The sequence below is a fragment of the Ambystoma mexicanum genome, chromosome 4q (assembly GCF_040938575.1).
Source record: "Ambystoma mexicanum isolate Mex_15411 chromosome 4q, UKY_AmexF1_1, whole genome shotgun sequence".
Classification (NCBI taxonomy): domain Eukaryota; kingdom Metazoa; phylum Chordata; class Amphibia; order Caudata; family Ambystomatidae; genus Ambystoma; species Ambystoma mexicanum.
In genome coordinates, this window is record NC_090928.1 from 298,744,731 (window position 1) to 298,764,037 (window position 19,307).

Below are 19,307 nucleotides of genomic sequence, written 5' to 3' on the forward strand. Positions count from 1 at the left end.
CGATTTCTCATACTTATCCGAACGAGATAAGGAGTTTTTTTTCTCCAGAATTGCAGATTACCAGAATTCCATTCTACCTTACGCAGATAAGGGGTACCCCGCACCTTCCACTATTTATGTAAAGAGAACGCCACACAAATAAATGACAGAAGTTGTCACCGGTTGTGTGTAAACCCAAACGTTTTTTTTTTAAATTGAACATGTGGTCCAGGCTTCTCTTATGTTATTTCAAAATCTGTTGCTAGTCAGAGTTACAAGTGTACCAAAACAAGTAGTCGAACTATGACCCCGGTGGCTGACAGACTAGGTAGGAAGGGAGCAACGTGCAACACGTTTTTCAAGGGTGGCAGCCATGCTGGTAGGCAGCTAATTGAGTTGTAATAGATTTCATTTTAGCTCTGATATCGGGCGGTAAAGTGGGGAGGTGTGCTTTAACTTCGCAAAGAACAGTTCCAGAATGGTGAAAATGGTTGCAAAAAGTAGTGGAACTGTTACCAGTAAAAAATAAAAGTAGCGGAACACCGCTCCCGACCGTTCCCGCTCACATCGACCACTGGTGCCAGTCTTCTCTGCTATTTGTCGGGTATATCATCAGAACTTCACTGAGGATAATGTTCCATTTGTAACAACACTCTTCATCTAAAAAACATATAAGGAGCAACATGTATGCACGTGCCTGGCCCTTTATGCCAACTGTACTGCTTAGGTGATGCGTGCAGACCAGTGTTTTGAGCAGCACCTACCAGAAAGCGGAACCCTGATACCCTGCTGTCTGATGTGAAGATGGCCTGCATGATAAACATGCTTATTTTCATTTATGAGAAGCACTTGCCACATACAAGGCTGGAATTAGAAGAAACATGTCTGTTTACTCAAATTAAAATATAGGTTTACTTGCCTTAAAATATGCCAGTCAAGTTTGAGAAGCACGTTTTTACGTCCTAAAATAATTTTACTCCCAACTTCCCAAAATAGGTAGTACAATAGTTTTACCCCAAATTTGTATTTGGATCTGTAGCTCTGTGGTGAAGGTTGAGCAAACAATGGAACATGTGGTTTCCCATCGACACAGGTGAATAGCGGATCTTCGATATATGAGTCAGCAACGAGTCCATTTCTGCATCAGGATCATTTTGGGAAAGAGGAATCTCTTCCATCGTTGATGTTGAACGATCGGCCGCATCTATTCGGAGTGCACAACTCCTCACGGTTGGAGGCTTACGAGAGGCTTCTTTGATCAAAGGTCCAGTTGTCCTTTGAGCCAACAACCTGCCAGGCCTTGACTGAAAGCCAAACCTGTGAGTGATGGCTCTTTCTATTGGAGGATACTTGTTGCAAGGATGGAATCGAAAATATGGCTTAAGCTGTCTACCCCTCTGTAAATCCAAAGCCACGCTGTCTTTGAAGAGAATGTACCTTTGTCTGCTTCTATCAGATTAAAATAGCAGGAGTCAAATGACGCTGGAAAGGATCACGCTTCTTGGAGATGCTCTGGAACTTCCCAATGGGAGAGGGTGGGTCTCTCCAGCATGTTCTTTCGTGGCATCCCAAGTCATTTGGCCTATTGTTGGGTTTAGGATCCTGACTTCCAGGATTTTGCTCAGGTGTTCCTTTTGGAAGTAATGCATCATAAGGTATTGTCGATTGGATGATGTTAAATATTCCTTATGGAATTTACTTAGGAAGAATAATAGCCTGGTGATACCCTTTCCCTGCTTTTTTTGAGGAAGATCATTGAGATAATTGTTGTCCCTAATACATGTCGAACATATCTGGACATATCTCCCAGCTTTTTCATTATCATCTTTTTCAGATGTTTTAGGTTCCAGACAAGGTTTTCTATGGGAATTGGTGGAGTGCGGTTCTCTGTTTGTTTTCTTTTCTGCCCCAATCCTCAAGTTGTCATCTTGCTAAGGGCATTCGGTGCAGATATAATCCTCATCACAGGGCCTGAGCCCAGACAGACCTATTACGGAGTGGATTCCATGGTGGATTTTATCCATGAAGGAGCAGCCCACTTGCAATTTGAAGGGATGGTTAATGAAAGTCTTTGAATACAGTGGGTTTCACTACTGGTCAGAGTGGATTGTAATTCTAAAGAAAGCAAAGAACCCATCTACTGTGACCCTTTCAAATGATAGAGACGTTTTATACAGGGGGCACAGTGGCTGGGGTCTTACCACCTTGTATTTAACATTCAAACAACACATCTTTTCGAAATATTTATTTTACTGCTGTTTTGGCAAAGTTTAGAAAGTTTGGCTAAAAAAAGCAACATATAAACAACGAATCACTCATAGAAAAACATACCGCTTCCATTTCTCCACCGTCCTGCCATATCTTATAAAACCAAATACATGATCAATACATGGTAAATAGCAGGTACAACCCTATTGGCTGCTGACACCGTCTCCCGCTGTGGAGCTGAGCCAGAAAGATTTCTTTTTAACACCGGTGGCTTCCATAAATGATACAGTGGTCTGCTCGAGCTCATCCTTAAGGATTTGCATTTTCTTTTTTCTGGATACACGAAAGTTCTACCTCTGTGTTTAACACACTGTACCCTGACACCCAGCCGGTCTTCCAAAACCTGTGCCTGAAAACACCACAACAACGTAGGAGTCTGCAGCATACTGCGCAGGTTAGTGCTAGCGGTGTCAGTCGTCCACCAAAACCACAGGAGAAGTGGGACAGATATTGCATGACCATTGGCAGCCTGATGGATTGCAGGTGGTGATGTCACCGGATATGACGTCACATTACCGTGGTTCCAGGTGGCAGCACAGAAGTCTAGCTGAAACATAGATGAGGCGCGTGCCCTGTGCTGCACCCATTGGCTCCCGCTCTGTCGTGCAGATCCCTACATTGGTTGCATTGCCTTTTTGTACCTCTAGGGTACAAGGGCTTTTCTCCTCAGGGTTGGGTGGGCCCTGCAGAGCTGTCCCTTGTGCAGTGCCCGTCGGTGCCACTGTCTCCATTTTGTACCTGAGACATACCTCCGTGCAGTTGTTGCATAGAACACTATTATGAAGTGCGCAGGTACATCATGGTATTAACATCAAGTCTACCATTTTGAAGTACACGCATGCATCATCTTACCTACACGTAGGAGTGCACATTGTTCAATCATTTGGAGTTTAGGGGGTTCCCCACAAAATTAAGGGTGCTTTAAAATTAATATTTACGATGTAACAGTGACGATAAAACAATAAGGGCCTCATTACACGGAATGCGGTAAACCATGGGGCTGTTAGCACCATGGTTGCTGCCGGTACCATACCGGTACCACCATGGAGGAAAGGGGAATTACCACCCCATTCCAAGGTTGGTTGGGCCGTAATTCCCCCTTTCTCCATGGCCCTTCCCCATTCCCATTTTTGCCCCATAGGGCTCATTGGGAATGGGGAAGGGGCTAATTACGGTACTGCAAATTGCGGTACCGTAATTAGCAGCAAGGTCCCTTTGCAGGTCCCAACTTTAACGGCTGGTCTACACCAGCCGTTGAGGTCGGGTCCCGCAAAGGGACCTCGTAGTGAGGCGGTAAGGGTTTACCGGTACCGGTGCCCTTACCGGTACCGGTAAACCCTTACCGCCTACCGTGTAATGAGGCCCTAAATGTTATTTTAAGCACATGGTGTGGACAAAAAAGAAGGCATGAAACTACAATGACATGAAAGTGTGAGTTAAAGTGGTAACATGAAAACGAGCATACGCACAGCTTCTATGGCAGGAACGCGGGATCATGAGACGGCCAGGACGCTGGTTCCTGATCCCAAGTTGGCACAGCCTGCCTTCTTGATTCCTCAGGCCACAGGGGCTGAAGGAAGGTCTGACTTAGATTATTAACACAGTCACAAAGCTGAGCATAGGTGAGAACAGGGGACACACACCTGTAGAGGCGGAGGAACCGTTAGGCCTGCACAAATCATCTCGTTTCAAAATAATGGGGAAGCAGACCCACCAGTCAATGCTATGACTGAGCAATCTGTTTTCCCCCTTCACATCAGCTCCACGAAATCTTGGGATCATCTTTGACCCTTCGCTTTTCTTTTAATCCACATTTGCTTCAGTTTCTGTCTTTAAAATATCACCACAGCCAGGCTTATCTCAAGAGGGGTCAATGTGAGGTGTAGTGTTGTAACATAGAGTTTGACAGTGACAAGTATCCAAATAAACACACTCAAGGGTTCTTGATTAAACAATTATTTATTAAATACAACAAAAAATAATATCACCACAATTCATCAATTTCTGACGTTTCAGGCAACTAAGGTCCTCACCACTTCTTCTGTCTTTTCCTGGCTTGACTATTGGTCAGGATTTTTGGTCAGTCTTCCTGCCTACGTTCCAGTCCCGCTTCATTCGATCTGTAATGCTTCCATCCTCTTCCTCGTTTCTCTCTCTCCTCGGTCTTCTATATCACCCTCCCTTACTTCTCTTCAATGGCTCACTTCTTTCCACTTTTGTATTCTTTTTCATTTCGTAAGTATGGTCTAAAAATCTTTACATGGTCAAGCGCCTCTCTGTCTTCCTTATTTTCTGTTTACACCCCCTCGCTCTACCACTTTTTTCTACTACAAGACGATTTTCTCTCTCTGTCTGCTAATTCTCGGTAATCTTTGTTATATCACATGGCTTGTTTATAGCTAAATTTGTATGTGTATGTACCATTTATGATTGAAGTTGTACAAGCGCTCTATACAGTAAAATAAATAAATAAATAAATAACAAATGAAGTTTAAGCCAGATAATAAAACGAGGTGAAGTCTTTGGATTTGAAGGGCTTTAGCATGGCTTTCTGTAGAGGTGTTGTGATTTCAGTGTGAGGGGCAGGAGAAGGAGAAGGGAAGAACTAGAGGGCGGCAATCCAACTAGGCCACAGCTGAGTAACAGGAGGTGTCAAAATATATTGCATGGAACACAAAGTTGTCTAAAAAGAAGAGATACAAGCTCCTATCGGAGGCTCTGGCACAAAAGCTGGCAGGAGTCAGGCAATCCTAAAGAGCAAGAGTGAAAGAATTGGGGGCGCAGGGCATTTTCCCAGATCCTGGTGGGTGCTACAAGGCCATCAGTGCTTAAGAGTCCTTTATCTGGAGAACTGGACCTTAGCCTGCAAAGTACTCAAGACCCAGGAAGGTTGGCCTTGGCTGGAGTGGGCTATACCTAGCATGCACAGCCTTACAAAAACTCAGGTAGAGGGAAGATCTTGCCCAGGAGCACCAGGGGAAAGAGAGACAAAATACAAGGCTTGCTACAGCCTACAGAGACTCCCAGGGCAAGAAGGGGAGAAGAATATGGCTTGCCTAGGCAAGGAATCGATAGGGAGCCCTAGGGCTGGAGGTGGAAACACCACAGGACCTACTCCAGCAAAGAACCTATAGACACACCTTTAGCAAGTGCAAGGATGCTACAAGGTCTTGACCTGGCATGAATGCATCATAGGGCTACATAGACCGGGAAGATTGTGTGTTGTTGGGATCAGCTACCAAAGTCAAGTAAAGAAGCGTACTCAGGCACTTAAAACTACCCTGTGACTGCGAGTGAACTGAGGGAGTTTTGTGGGAGTGTGCACGCCGTTAATTGTGGATGAGGCTAGGGACTGGACATGAGACATGTCTTTAAACCCGGGAGCCCCTTTTCATCCAGTATGTGTCCTCCCCCCATCCTGACACTGTCCCCACAAGATTTCTCCCTTTTGTGAACATGTCAACATTTTTCCACCCCAACCCAAGAGCAGGTGACCTTAGATAAAGGTAGTCAGTCACTCTTTAGGAGGAAAGGGGTCGTCTCAAAAAGGAGAGTAGCAGAATACAAACTAGAGAAGAGAGTTCCCTAACTAGCCTCTGACCGCCTTTCACTCACCTGGATTCAATCCTACCGGCGTGATATCCCTTCATAGACTCAGGAACACCTTATTTGTTTCTGCACACAGATGTGTGGATTTATGTGAAACTCAACACAATCGTGTGCTCTCCTTATTTTCTGCGTCTCTTATCCTTTAATGCTTCTCCCCATGGACGGGGAGTACATTATTTAGTCATTCAATCGTGATAGACCCGGTCGGAGGCGTCGAATCGGGAGTAATGGACCCAGAAGACTGAGTTAAGAGCCCAAGGTTTGGGGCCTTAACTCATGGGTAAAATGAATGTGCTGTCTCTTCAAGACACTGATTCTGGAACGGATAATGTTGCCCTAACGCCACACCCAAGGTTCTTTCCCAGAGCGCTCCAGGAAATATATGCTAATTGGTCTGTTTCTTTACTCAGCATTTTCCCTAACCTGTCTCAAGTTGGTTAGTTAGTATTTGCATATGCTTACTGCTAAGGTAACCATAGAAACTGTCTGTATAAGACCATGAATGTAAGTGCCAAACCTACTATGCAGCTTACCGGACTTCTGTTAAGGGTGACGTGTTGTTTCAATCATTGAGTCTCCATGTGAATAGGTTCATACATGTCCTCCTAGTACGTGCTCCATCATAGACAAACCTGAATCAGCAGCACTCTGGCTCACTACTCCTCAAGCTGAAAATGGTGCTTCCTGGAGATACACAGATCTACTCTACGCCTACTGCTATCAGTATTCTGGATTCAGGCTAATGCTTAGGTCAATAGAGTTGCTTTAGGCCAGCTCTTCGCATGAAACAGGTCAGTTATCACATAGATGTCCCCTCTCTTGGTGCCGCAATCAGCTCCCAAGTAAGACCTTGCGGCGCGGACTAGTCCCGCTGGCCTCACTTGCATGAAACAGCTTGCAAGGGAGGTGGGGTCACTGTCTAGTACAGCCTATTCCCACCTTGCCTACCTGATCAACATGCGACTCCACAGAAGATACTTATGTGCAAGAACTATCGTTACAGGTAACTTGTTAAAATATGGCTATGACATTTTAATCGATACTTTTTGAATTATGCTAACACTTGGTTAAAGGCAAGCATCACATTATTTTGAACCTTTGTTGTAGCTTGTCAATAATTGAGCGTTTAGTACTTGAAAAATAAGGGTTGCTCACACACTGAAGGTGAACATGCAAAGAAAAAGGATTCGATTTGGATGTCAACACACACAATGGGATGCTTGGTGCACTTATCTCTTTCTCTGAGAATAACGAATACAATATTGTACTGCACAGTTTGTTTGAAGATCTAAGTGGGCACCCTCATAAAGGGATCTGCAAGCTTTGGCTCTCCAGATATTTTGCACTACAACTCCCAACATCCCTGTCATAGTCCAAAACATCTGGAGAGCCAAAGGTTTCTGAGCCGCTCAAGGGTCTGCAAACATAACAGTTCTGCACCACTTGTTGAGTTGCTGTTTGGCTTCTTTTAATAACTCCTCAACTTGCGATCGTAAGACTTCTTCTGACCCACCCATATCTGCAATTCAGCAGCATTCTCCCACCTACTGATTGGCCCCTCAGACATGACAATCTGTCCCAAGGACACACAATCACACGTCAGGCCTCTGCCCCGAGAGAGCAGGGCAGGCGAAGACAATACATATATTGTTGAAGTAGGGGATCAGCGAGGCCTGGTGGTGTTCCGGGCAGAAAAGCTTCCCAAGCGGGAATCGTATAATCCGAAGCTTTATGGACTGCAATTCGCTTTCTGAATTCTATAGGCCTGCCGCCTTTGCACGGGCAAACGTTTACTGAAGACTCTTTGGGCCTAACTAACAAAGCCTTTTAAAATGAGGATTTCCCATTCAAAAACGCTTTTGTAAATCAGGCCCTAAGTACGCCAGCAATGAGACATTGCTAACTCAATATGGCGGGTTAAAGGGGACACTGTAAAATGCAGGGCGCCGGCTGCGCATAAGGAATGCTAGAGGTAGAGTGCTGTGCTGTCAAAGGCTTACGAAGGAAGGGTGCCAGAGGGCAGACCGGGAGTGCTGTTTGTTCCATGCTTTCTATTCTGCCGGAGAAACACTATCGCTTAAAGGAAGCCGCGAAAGACCTCTGCACTCAAGGTATTTCCATTTTAAAACGAACCAGATCTCCCCCTGTGCGAGGACGTGGCACACATTCACACAAAGAGCTTGATATTAAAGGAAAGAACACGTGCAGATGCTGAAAAACTATTCTACCAGCAGGGTAGGGTTTCTTGCTTAATGGCTGCACCAGCCGTCTCCTACTTAAAGCGATACCCTCCGAATGTTTAAGGAGGGGACGGTGTCAGGGCTTTTCAACCTTTGCAAATGAAAGGGGCCCTGAGCCCTGTTACATGTCTCCCCTGTTGGGAGGCATGGTATCGCCCAAGTGTGTTGTTGTGGCACCAAGTTAATAAAGTGGACAAGCCGCTTCCGGCTCGGCAGTCAAGACCAACGAGACTCCGTGGTGTGTGTGTGTTTTTGTAAGCGCCATGCAGGCGCCTCACCATGTGTGCTGGGCCCAAGGACGGGGCCCAGCTCCAGGACGGTGCCCCTGCCAGGCAACGCTGTCCGGACAGTGCCCCTGCTGGGCAATGCCGTACCTGTGTGTTCCCCTGGCCCTGTGAGTCAGGCCAGGGTGGCGATCCCGGCCTGGGTGCCCCCAGGTGTCCACGGAGTGGGTGGGATGAATCCCCACCACTAATCCAGCGGTGTGATCGCCGCACCTGTGTGTGCCTCGTCGGTTGCCACCCAACCCGAGTATGGGGCTGCCCGGTGATCCGGAGCAGCCCCCCAACAATGGCGACCAGGAACGTGCCTCGCGTGCCCTGAAGACGTCGCAGTGTGGCGGGCCCATCTACATCTGGGCCCGCGTTGAGGAACTTTCGTGCCGGGCCCAACACCAACTGGGCCCGCAGGAGGATGGAAACATGGTGGGCAGCTGCCTGCCCGTCCCCTCAGGGGGACGGAAGAGGTCTGCGGCGTCAGCCGCGTGGGTGGCTGCACCCCTCCCCCACCTGCGAGCCGCAGTGGGGAGGGGCGGCAAACATCGCCGCAAAAGGACAGAGGGTGGCGGGCCTAAGTCCAACCGGGCCCGCAAGAAGACAGCAAGGATGCGGGCCCAAATCCAACGGGGCCCGCAGTGGCAATGAGGAGGATGCTGCCTCCGCCGCCCAGAGAGGAGGAGGGTCCTCCCTGTGAGGGGAATGGGGCCCCCACAAAGAAACGCTGACGGCCGGGGCCGCAGTGAGACTCCAGGTGGCTCCCCCACAACCCCCCCCTTCCAGGAAGAGTTGAGCGGCATCCGCCGCAGTGGTGAGGTGGGCTGCCCCTCCACCGCGACCTGGCCGCGACGCATGCTGGCGGAGTCCGCCGCGGAGGAGGAAGGTTGAAAGGAGGGGCCACCGAACAGCTGAGACTGCCCCAACAGAGGAGCGGCATCGGCCGCGGCACTGAGTTGGGGCAGGGGCCGCCCAACAGCTGACGCGGCCCCCAACGGAAGGCGGGCCCATCGTCAGCTGGGCCCGCGGGGAAAAAAAAATGGAACAATGGAGGCGCTGCCTCTTGCCCGCCTGTGAGCCGTGCGGAGGCGGAGCGGTGAACATCGCTGCATCATTGTGCAGCGGGCCCAGTTCCAACTGGGCCTGCAAAGGAGCTGCCCGCCCCGTGTGGGGGTGAACCTGTGGCGTCGCCGCACCGTGAGGTGGGCTGTCTGGCCCCCCCCAACAGAAGAAAAGCACGCGGCAGAGCCCCTCAAGAACATGGGCCTGCCGTGCAAAAAAAAAAAAGGAAACGAGAATGCAGGCCCAAATACACCTGGGCCTGCAAAAGTAACAATGGAGGGGGCGTCGCCCAACAAGTCTGGTGCTGCTGCCCCTGTGTGGAGGGAGATCTGCGGCGTCGGACGCCATGAGGTGCCTGGCGGCCCTGGGCCGCAGCAAGGTGAGGCGGGCCCGACTTCCACCGGGGCGCGATGGGAAGATGGATGCGAGTTGCCCGCCCAGGCCCCTGCAAGGAGGAACAGGGTTTTTCTGCCACCCTGCCATGATCTCCTCTCCAGGCTATGGACCTGACCGATGTGGCCCCTGGGCCTCCCCAGGTGTGGCTTTGCCGGTTGTGTGACTGTGTAGTGACTGTCCTAAACGAACTCTGGTGAGGATGCAAGCTGGTTTCCGGCGACTCCACGAGTGCGGAGGATGGACATCATAATTGACATTCCCCTGAAGACTGTGAGCCTGCAGACACAGACTTGCTCAAAATGGCCCAGTGGGGGGCAATGTCGTGTGGTGCACACCTGTAGACGTGGAGTGCTTTATGTTGTGCCAGTAGCTCTCAGTGGTGCCGTTCAGTGACATGAGAGCCACTCACCCATGTTAATAAAGGGTGTGTACAGTAGTAGAGTGGCTCAAGTAGTAGTAGTAGTGGTGGTTAGGTTGGGATTTTGGGGTTTTTGTCTTGTTGTTATGAAAAAGGAGGAGTGTTACATGTCTCCCCTGTTGGGAGGCATGGTATCGCCCAAGTGTGTTGTTGTGGTCACGTGGGGAACCACATGACCAAGTTAATAAAGTGAACGAGCCGCTTTCGGCTCGGCAGTCAAGACCAACGAGACTCTGTGGTGTGTGTGTGTGTTTTGTAAGCGCCATGCAGGCGCCTCACCACGTGTGCTGGGCCCAAGGACGGGGCCCAGCTCCAGGCGGTGCCCCTGCCGGGCAACGTCGTCCGGACGGTGCCCCTGCCGGGCAACGCCGTCCCTGTGTGTTACCCTGGCCCTGTGAGTCAGGCCAGGGTGGCGATCCCGGCCTGGGTGCCCCCAGAGCCGGTGCCGCGGTAAGCCGGTTGCCACCCGGCCATGAGCAGAGCTCCGGTGTCCCCGGAGCTTGTGGGATGAATCCCCACCCCTAATCCAGCGGTGTGATCGCCGCACCTGTGTGTGCCTCGTCGGGTGCCACCCGACCCGAGTATGGGGCTGCCCGGTGATCCAGAGAACCCCCCCAACAAGCCCCATGGGAGCTCCAGCAACTGTCCCCATATTGCCAGTCAGCAGTCTAAAAACACAGCAATAGATTCCTTAATACTGGACCTGCCTTAGTGGTGGCATCGGGCAGAAAAAAAAGGTTTGGCGCCCCACCTCCCCACCACACACCCCATGTCATATGGGGCGTGAGGGGGGCAACACATTATTCAACAGGCACTGATGCGAAATGCATCAGTGCCATATTGTTATTAAATGCGTGTGGCACATTTAATTTCAATAGGGCGCCAGCACGGGGAGACCATGAAAGACTCCCCCGAGCTGGTGTGGTGGGAGAAGGCGGGCCACCTGGCTCTGGGCTAATGACAGGGCACCCCGGGTGGCGGCTCTCTGTAAGGCCGGCCCTGCCTTTATATATTACATTCTGGGGCTTACAGTGCATGCTTTGCAGTGCACGCCTTACAAACTGCGTTTGCTGTAGCCCGTCCGGACATCACTTCTATTGGGGAAAACAGAAGTGTTATCACCTCATTGCCTTTCAACACTGGTTCCTCCACGTCAGCCTCTTGTTTACAAAAAAGGATTCATAGCTATTCCGCGGCTATTAACCTTACTTTTATCTCCATTATAATGTATGCCCCTCACGGGTGCCTCAGACTGCTTTCCGCTCTAAGCAAGGGGGGGGGGCGCCATAATGTTGAAACTGGCCCCTGCACATCTTCAGCCGGGTATGCATGTTAATCTAGGAGACTCAGCACAATATGCCAGAACTGTAAAAGATGATGTGAGCTGTAGCCATGAAATATAGCGCTCAAAATGTAATTGGTTGCCATGGTATTTATTTCTGTGTATCTCACAACTCTGCAAGTAACACATAATAATTCTGGTAAATAAGTGCTCACAAATTCAGTAATGCGCAGCTGCGTCATACGCATGTGCAAGCTTCCCTTGAGCAGGGTATGGTGTTGTGTGTGTGGGTACTGTGAAAGGCCAGACAGCTACAGTTGTGCGAGCTGCCTCGAGAGGATAGCTCAGGGGCAACGTGCTCGCCTTGGAAGCAAGACGACGCGGAGCAACACAGGTTCGATCCCCGGATCCCCGGTTGGAAACCTCTGGGTATTAGGCGCGTTATAAATAACCTGTCATATCATCCCTTTTAGTGCTTGAAGTTGCGCATTTCAATGCAGAAGAATGTATCTTTGAGTTTGGAAAACATTGGCCACATAATGTTTACAGAGTGTTAAACTACAAATAGTCTACTGGCATTGGGTGCATCATTGACCGCAATCAGGCACTCTGGGATGCTGTATGAACTCTGCAAAAGAATACTTGCTGACATTTTAGGGCTACTTTATGTGACACTGAAAACTATGCTCTGACTGCTGCCCTCCTTATCTGCTACCCTCCAGGACAGTGGAGCGGTCAAGAACTCTCGATGAGGTGCCCGCTGTTCCATGCCCCGCTCAACAAAGGAAGCGGTGTGGTAGGACCCCACACTGAGGCACCTGCAAAGCTAAATACACACAGCCCGCTGTTGCCAACGGGTAACCCTGTTGCACTCCTGGTGGACCAGTGGTCCTACACGAAATATCGTAATTTTCCAGTTGGTAGCATCACCCGTTGTGTATCCAACCAGCCAAACTTCAAAAGATATTTACAATGTTAAACGAGCATCACGCTGTTTTGAAAAAAACATTTTGCTAAAATTTGTGAAAGTAATATCAACAGAATTTATTATTGTTTTTTTGCCTGGGTACAAACCCTATCAAACAACACATTTCAAGTAAAATAAAATACTAATGCGAAAAACAGAATTTATATTAGTACTCACGTAGTTTTTCATACAAATCCAAAGGAGAGCCCCCCTCATTTGCATTTTGCACATGCAAAGCTAAACATTACTTTGCAGGACTGCATCAGCAGCGATCTGACATGGCACCACCTTACTCTTAATGATTGACATGGCACTGCCTTACTCATAATGATTGACCTGCAGCACCTTACTCTTAATGATTGACATGGCACTGCCTTACTCATTAATGATTGATGTGGCACCCCCTTCCTATAATGATTGCCATGGCACCAACTTATTCTTATTGATTGACATGGCATCCACTTGCTCATAATGATTGACTTGCAGCATAGTCATAATGAGGCCCTACATCGCAGAATACTCTTGATGAGATCTAATTGGCTCTCAGGCCAAAGCACTGAATTTGCACTTTCTAGTTATTTATAAACTAGCCATTCCCAGCGGGACATACGCCATTCTAACATATCTTAAAGGTCGATATCGGTTGGTAATTCATAGGGTCACTTCTGTTCCCCTTCTTAAATATCGGAATTGCCACTGATCGCTTCCAGGAAGGGGCTTAGATTCCTGTGACTTATTAATGGTCATTGAAAAGGCTAAACGTATAGGATGCTGTCTGCTTTTGAATTTGAAAAGTATATTTGTATCAGATGCAATGAGAGGTATGCGCGGTATAAGAACAGTATCTAAGTTCCATTGATTACACGGGTGTCTATGAGGTGTCTCTGTAGATGTGGAATTGTCAACCGTGTTCCATTGCAGAGTCCCTGTGATGGCATAAGATTGCATAGTAGCATAATTTCAGCACCTACTTTCAGTTTTAGCTCATGAGGAGGCATCCATCCTAGAGCGTTACGCTCTTTAGAGACTGCAACGTTGAGCCAGTAATTAACTGTTCATTGACACTGGAACTGCTGTGCCCTGTGTGAAGAGAAGTGGGAGTGGAAAGAAGTAACTTGAAATTATTCCCAATGTTTGTTATACTGGAAGGTGAAGGAGACCGCATAGAACCGTGCTCATTTTGTTTGTTATAATGATAGGTGTTGTTGAAGTGGAAGGGCACACAGAGGTGCACTTTGCCATTTGGACAGCAGGGAGCAGCCTAACACTGATGAATTCCATCAGCTGAGTATGGAAACATACCTAAGCATTTTATATATATATAGATGGCATGTGCTTTCGATCAGCAATGCCTTATAGTAGTTCTAAGCGGGGGTCAGAGCAGTCCCACGAATGGGTGCTTCACATGAAAGTGATTTTAGTGGATAAATGTCAAGTCACTGTTAGGGTCAGAATGAGAATGTATGGCATGACCTTTTGACATGTTGTAGTTAGTTTTATGTTGGTTTTTGCATTATGTTTTCTGTTGCCTTTTATTTTACTTTTTCATGCTGCCTGCATCCCCGGAGAAGCTGTTAGTTACGTTTTAGTTTGGGGTGCTTTAGGTGGTTTATGCTACTATTTAGTGCTGCCATGACACCATTTGCAGTATGAAGAAGGTTAGTGGCTTGGCAGAAGACAGGTTGACGTTTGGGCGTGACCAACTATAGCGCCGGAGTTGCATGATCCAGTAGAAAACGAGGTAGAATTTGCATATCTGGATGGGAGAAGTAGATCAAAAGCCAGCAGCCCTCTTCAGTATATCTGAGGAGGATTCAATCCATGGATGTGGGCCATGCCATGAGTAATGCATTGCTGTGCTGCTATCCGAGAGCACAGGCTTTCAATGGCGAGTGGGATTGTCTGCAACCCTCTTTTTCACCACAGTTTCATTGACCACAACCTCAAGGCTGCAGCGGCAACAGGGTAGAATGTGTCAACATGGACAGAAACAGCTTGACTAAACTTGGGTGCATATGCCTCAATGAAATGGGTAGAAGTAGAAAGACCTCAATGAACGAATAGGTTCAGGCAAAGGTGCCAAGGGTGGGTCTGAAAGTACTTTCCTGTTAGCTCTGAAATAGCTAGGATCATAACGGTGAAACTGATTTGGGGGTAAGACCTTACTGATGTGCTTGAAGTGAGCAACACCCCTTTATATTTCCTCAGCCACTCTCTAGTCTCGAAAGGATTCTTTTGAGCAAAAATAATAAGTGGATATTATTTAGTTTCATGGAAGCCTGGTTTCTGTCTTGCAGCAAGATCAGTGAGATGCATGCTCTTTGAGCTGATAAACCTTATACTAGCTTTTACATTAGTAAGGTAGCTCTCTTTATAAACACTCGCTTTGTGCCTTAAGTTGGATCATAGCTCCTTTGAGCCAGTTCTGATTATTTATTTTCCCAGAGCCTTGTTCATTTAAAATGGAAAAGCCAAGGTGTGTCCTTAATAGATTAAGAACTTAGACATTGCATTAGTCTTGGATTGATGACAATGGGCTGGACAGTTGGGTGCAGAAATTGAGGGCCAAGTGCCAAGTTTTCATTTTGCTCTTACCTGTAAAATGCATTGTTTAATGCAACAGTTTGGTAGGAAAACCTGACCCGAAAAGGTGGCCAAGCTCATTGTGCACCAGTGAGGACCAACACAAAATAATTCCTGGAACATGTTCCTAACGTGTACATCTCAAGTGCATAAGGTGGTCTGCTTGGCAGACTGTCTGCGTGTATCACCGTCTTGATGACTAATCCAAGGCTGGTCTCCAGTTGACACAGGCAATGCCAGATGCAGAGACGTTTTTATGGGAGGGAAAAAGGGGCACTTGCCCATGGCCTCCACCTTGCAGGGGGCTTCACAAGGCTAGCTGATCTGAAGAAGTAAGATTGCAGTGTTCACCAGTCTTAAATAGCACACGTCAGGATATGGTATGGGGTGCTGCTGAGGCTCTAAACCCATTGCCTTTCTGTTATTTCAAGTGAATTCTGGCTTGATCAATTCATCATGTATTGCTTTCTGTGTTCACTGTGGTATACATAGTTTGTGTGTTCCTTATGGCACAACTCTGTAGCATTCTTTCCTTGCTGTGGGAATTATGTCGATCATGTGCAATAGACAATGGTGAAATGCATATTGAAAAATGGAGTGCCTCAATGGTTCACAAATTAGCTCAGTGTGTGAAGCACCCATTGCAGAGATATGTGTTCATATGCAAAATTAGAATATCACATTCCAGCAAGGGTGACTGAGCCTTTCCTTCGTGCTCTGAAACACTTGTGTATTTGCGTGATATAAATAAAAAAATCATATCCTATCATATCTAGGTGTGAAGTTTATAAACCTGCCTGCATATGTACTTGGTTTTGCAGAACAACATCTGCTACTATCAGTAATGTACCTGTACCAGATAAGGGTTGCTATAAAAACTAGCATATCCGCATGGTGAAGGTCTAGAAATTGGTTTGTTCAGATGGGGTGTTTTTAAAACCTAGGCAATCGTCTCCAACGATGGCATAAAGTGTTAGTCCAAGAGGTGAATAAGTATCCAAATTCTAGACTATGGAACAACAGCGTTCATGTTTGTATCCTGGATTTGCCAGCAGATGATACAGTGATCCTGGTCAAATCATCTAATATATCTTACATGACTGTGCTGTCTTCTGTGAGGTTTGCCTTCTCGCATGCTGCTGGTATCCTTTAGCCCATTACTTGATCTTTCTTCTTATGTAGGCCATTTGGGTGGAAGGGTTGGTAGACAGAAGAGAGCCAACCAGATGTTGCAGGCCTCAGGCAAGCCTATTTTAAGGTCTGCATGTTTGACACAAAAAACGGTTTGCTTTTCGGATAAAATCAAAGGTTTTTATGCACGTTTATAAATAGAAATGCCACAAGCCATTGTTTTGGAAGTATTTAAAGCTTTAAAATACATAAGGCAAACCAAAATTAAATGTGGTAAATCACATTGATTGGTATTCTGGTTCCTATATACTTCCCTTGATGATGGAAAGAATGAAGCTAGAATCATTCCCATTTTGCATAACACCCTTCTATAATATTTTGTTTAAAAATTGTCATGTTTGGTAATGTGATTTGTGTACTTTCCAAGTCCGTTTTTTAATAAAATGAGATTGTTTTAATTCATGGTAAGAACTGGAAAATAAAGTGTTCAAATGCAGAAATTTGCAGATTTGGCACAAATCCCAGCTTCACACCTTAACCAATGTGTGATCATGAGCATTTAATTTAATCTTGTATTGCCGAACCTCTCAATATTGCCAGTCCCTAAACCTTTCCAAATATTCAGTCCTTCCGAGAGATTTCCTTCTCACAGTATGATCTTCATAAAAGCCTCACTCACGTTTTCACTCTGTTAATAGTGAGCATATTTATATCGCACACCACAGGCATTTGTTCCTTTGATATCTAATGGCAACACTTTTTGAAAACCATATCCCACTTCTAATCTCAGTCTGTCTGGATAAAGACACCTTCCTGGTAGCTTCTAATCTGCCTCCACTATCCATGCTAGGGTATGTGTAGCGTTCTCCTTCCTTCCAATTGGTGGTCTCTATCCATGCATGAGCACTTTTGCAATCTGTGAGGCATCTAATCTGAGTTCTCTGTCTATTATGGGTTACATGTACCTTTTACATACGGTCCTGCATTAGTACTACATCTACCTTCCTGGATGTTATTGATAAAAAGTATCCTGTATTTACTAGAACAGTAACCCCTTTGTTGACTGCTAATGTTGGTCTTCAAATGCTACTTGTTTATCATTCTGATAAGAGCAAGAATGAAGAGGGCAAGGGGACTTAAAGGGAATAAATGTGCTTATTATGCTGCGAGACAGCATATCAACCGATAGGTTGTGAGCGCGATGGGTATGGGGTGGGAGGCGCGACCAGTATTCTTGATTCCTTAATTCCTTTGGTTTGGTGGAGAGGGGCCCCAAAGATGTCCTTGCCCAGGGCCCCAAAAGTGCTTGAAATGGCCCTGGCCGTATGAGCCACTACCCAATGAGCCGGATGCCTAAATCGCCCTCCTCCATTTGTCATTGCTTTAGACTGAATTCTAGAGAAAGAACACCAGGATAGAAAGGGAATCTTTTCCGAATTCGGCTCTTCCTATCATAGATATTTTAACACCATGCCCTTGGGCTCTATGCGGTTTTGAAACTGCTGGGAGCTGTTTAGCTACTGGTTAAAGCCTATGAGATGCTGGTTGACTTGACACCAACAGCTACCAGGAGCTACATGTGACTCCCCAAGACAACTGGTGCTATGCAAGCATACCTATGTGACATTAAGTCTGTGATTGGGAATATGCATAAATGAACATTACTACTAAAGCATGTATAAATGAACATTAGATATTTAAAGCATAATTGATCATTTACAGTTGACAAAGGTATAGTTTGCATCCTATATGGTAGTTACATGTGCAGAATGCTATATAACAGCTCCTGGTTCCCAAGAGATCGCTCCTGCTTACTGCACAATGCCGAATACCCAAGAGCCGCTATTAGCTCCTGCTTGCCAAACACTTATTTGGACCCCTGCCTACACAATCTACAAACTGAGGAGGGATGTCCTACACTGCATGATGTAGCAGCTCCTGTTGGATTACCTTTTTCAATGTGTTCCCAGGGCCTGCCACCGGAGGGCAATAGAGTCAACAGGGGAGAGAAATAGAGTACACCTGGAGCGCATCATCAATGAGGATTTAGAATTACATCCAGGTCAATGCTCCTTCTCCTTGTTTGATCTGAAATTCTTTTTCTCTACTTTTTCATAGGATATTTCAAAGATGGTCTGGATGCCTCTGATAACTGGAGATCTGATGCCACGATGAGGACTCACACACGGGGCGCTCCCAGTGTGTTTTTCATACATTTGCTTTGCTGCGCGTTGGCCCAAGGTGCGCATGAGCCCTCAAGTATTTTAATCCCCTTCCTCAACGCCAGCTATGATAGCCACCCCATGCTGTACTTCTCAAAAGGTGAAGTGGAGGATCTGCGTCTCAGAGCGGCGAGCACTCATCGTCACATTGCAACACGTATCATCGAGGCAGTGCACACCATGCTCGCCAGCCCCGTGGAGTACCTACCTCCTTGGGAGCCCGCCAACTTCAGTGCTCGATGGAACGAAATATATGGAAACAACCTGGGAGCCTTGGCTATGTTTTGTGTCCTTTATCCGGAGAATACTGAAGCCCTGGAATTGGCCAAGGATTATATGGAGAGGATGGCAGCGCAGCCTAGTTGGTAGATTTTTATCTTTGTATTTAAATGCACTCAATTGTGATTACGTTATTTAACATGATGCTGATTTAGTATTGCCTTCCAGTTGAATACTTGGTCTGTGTTTTAAAGTATTTGGTGAACCAAATCAATAATATCGTTCTGGTTTGTGTTTTTATATTTATTTGAATGGGGGGTCTTCAAGAAGAAATTCTTTGCATGAGCATGTATCACTAAGTGGGCAATCTGATTGGTGTGTGCAGGGGGGGGTGCTAGGTCTGGAAAAGATCTGGGGCTACGCTAATGTCGGCCTCGGGTCTAGCTTGCCTTTTCGTTGTAACAGCCCCTGAGCTTCAATCCGAGGCTACAACCAAAAGACCTGGAGCTATAGCCCCCCCAGCCACCCTTAGCGAGGACTGTGGGTGTGTACCTTTCTTTAGTAGATTAGATATGCACACGGTTTGCTTTTACATTATGTATTTGCCAACCGGCTTGTACAGGGATAAAACCAATATGTAACGTGTCTTATCTATTGAG

At 46.9% G+C, this 19,307-nt stretch overlaps 1 protein-coding gene across 1 annotated transcript in view; it reads left to right on the forward strand.

The window, feature by feature from the left end:
* The window catches only part of DSE (dermatan sulfate epimerase), a 358,457-nt gene that overhangs the window by 186,086 nt on the left and 153,064 nt on the right, over positions 1–19,307 (forward strand). Inside the window, exon 2 of the mRNA XM_069607867.1 lies at positions 18,326–18,794. Coding sequence (XP_069463968.1) covers positions 18,379–18,794 — 416 coding nt within the window. The 5' untranslated portion in view covers positions 18,326–18,378. The remainder of the gene's footprint in view (positions 1–18,325; positions 18,795–19,307) is intronic.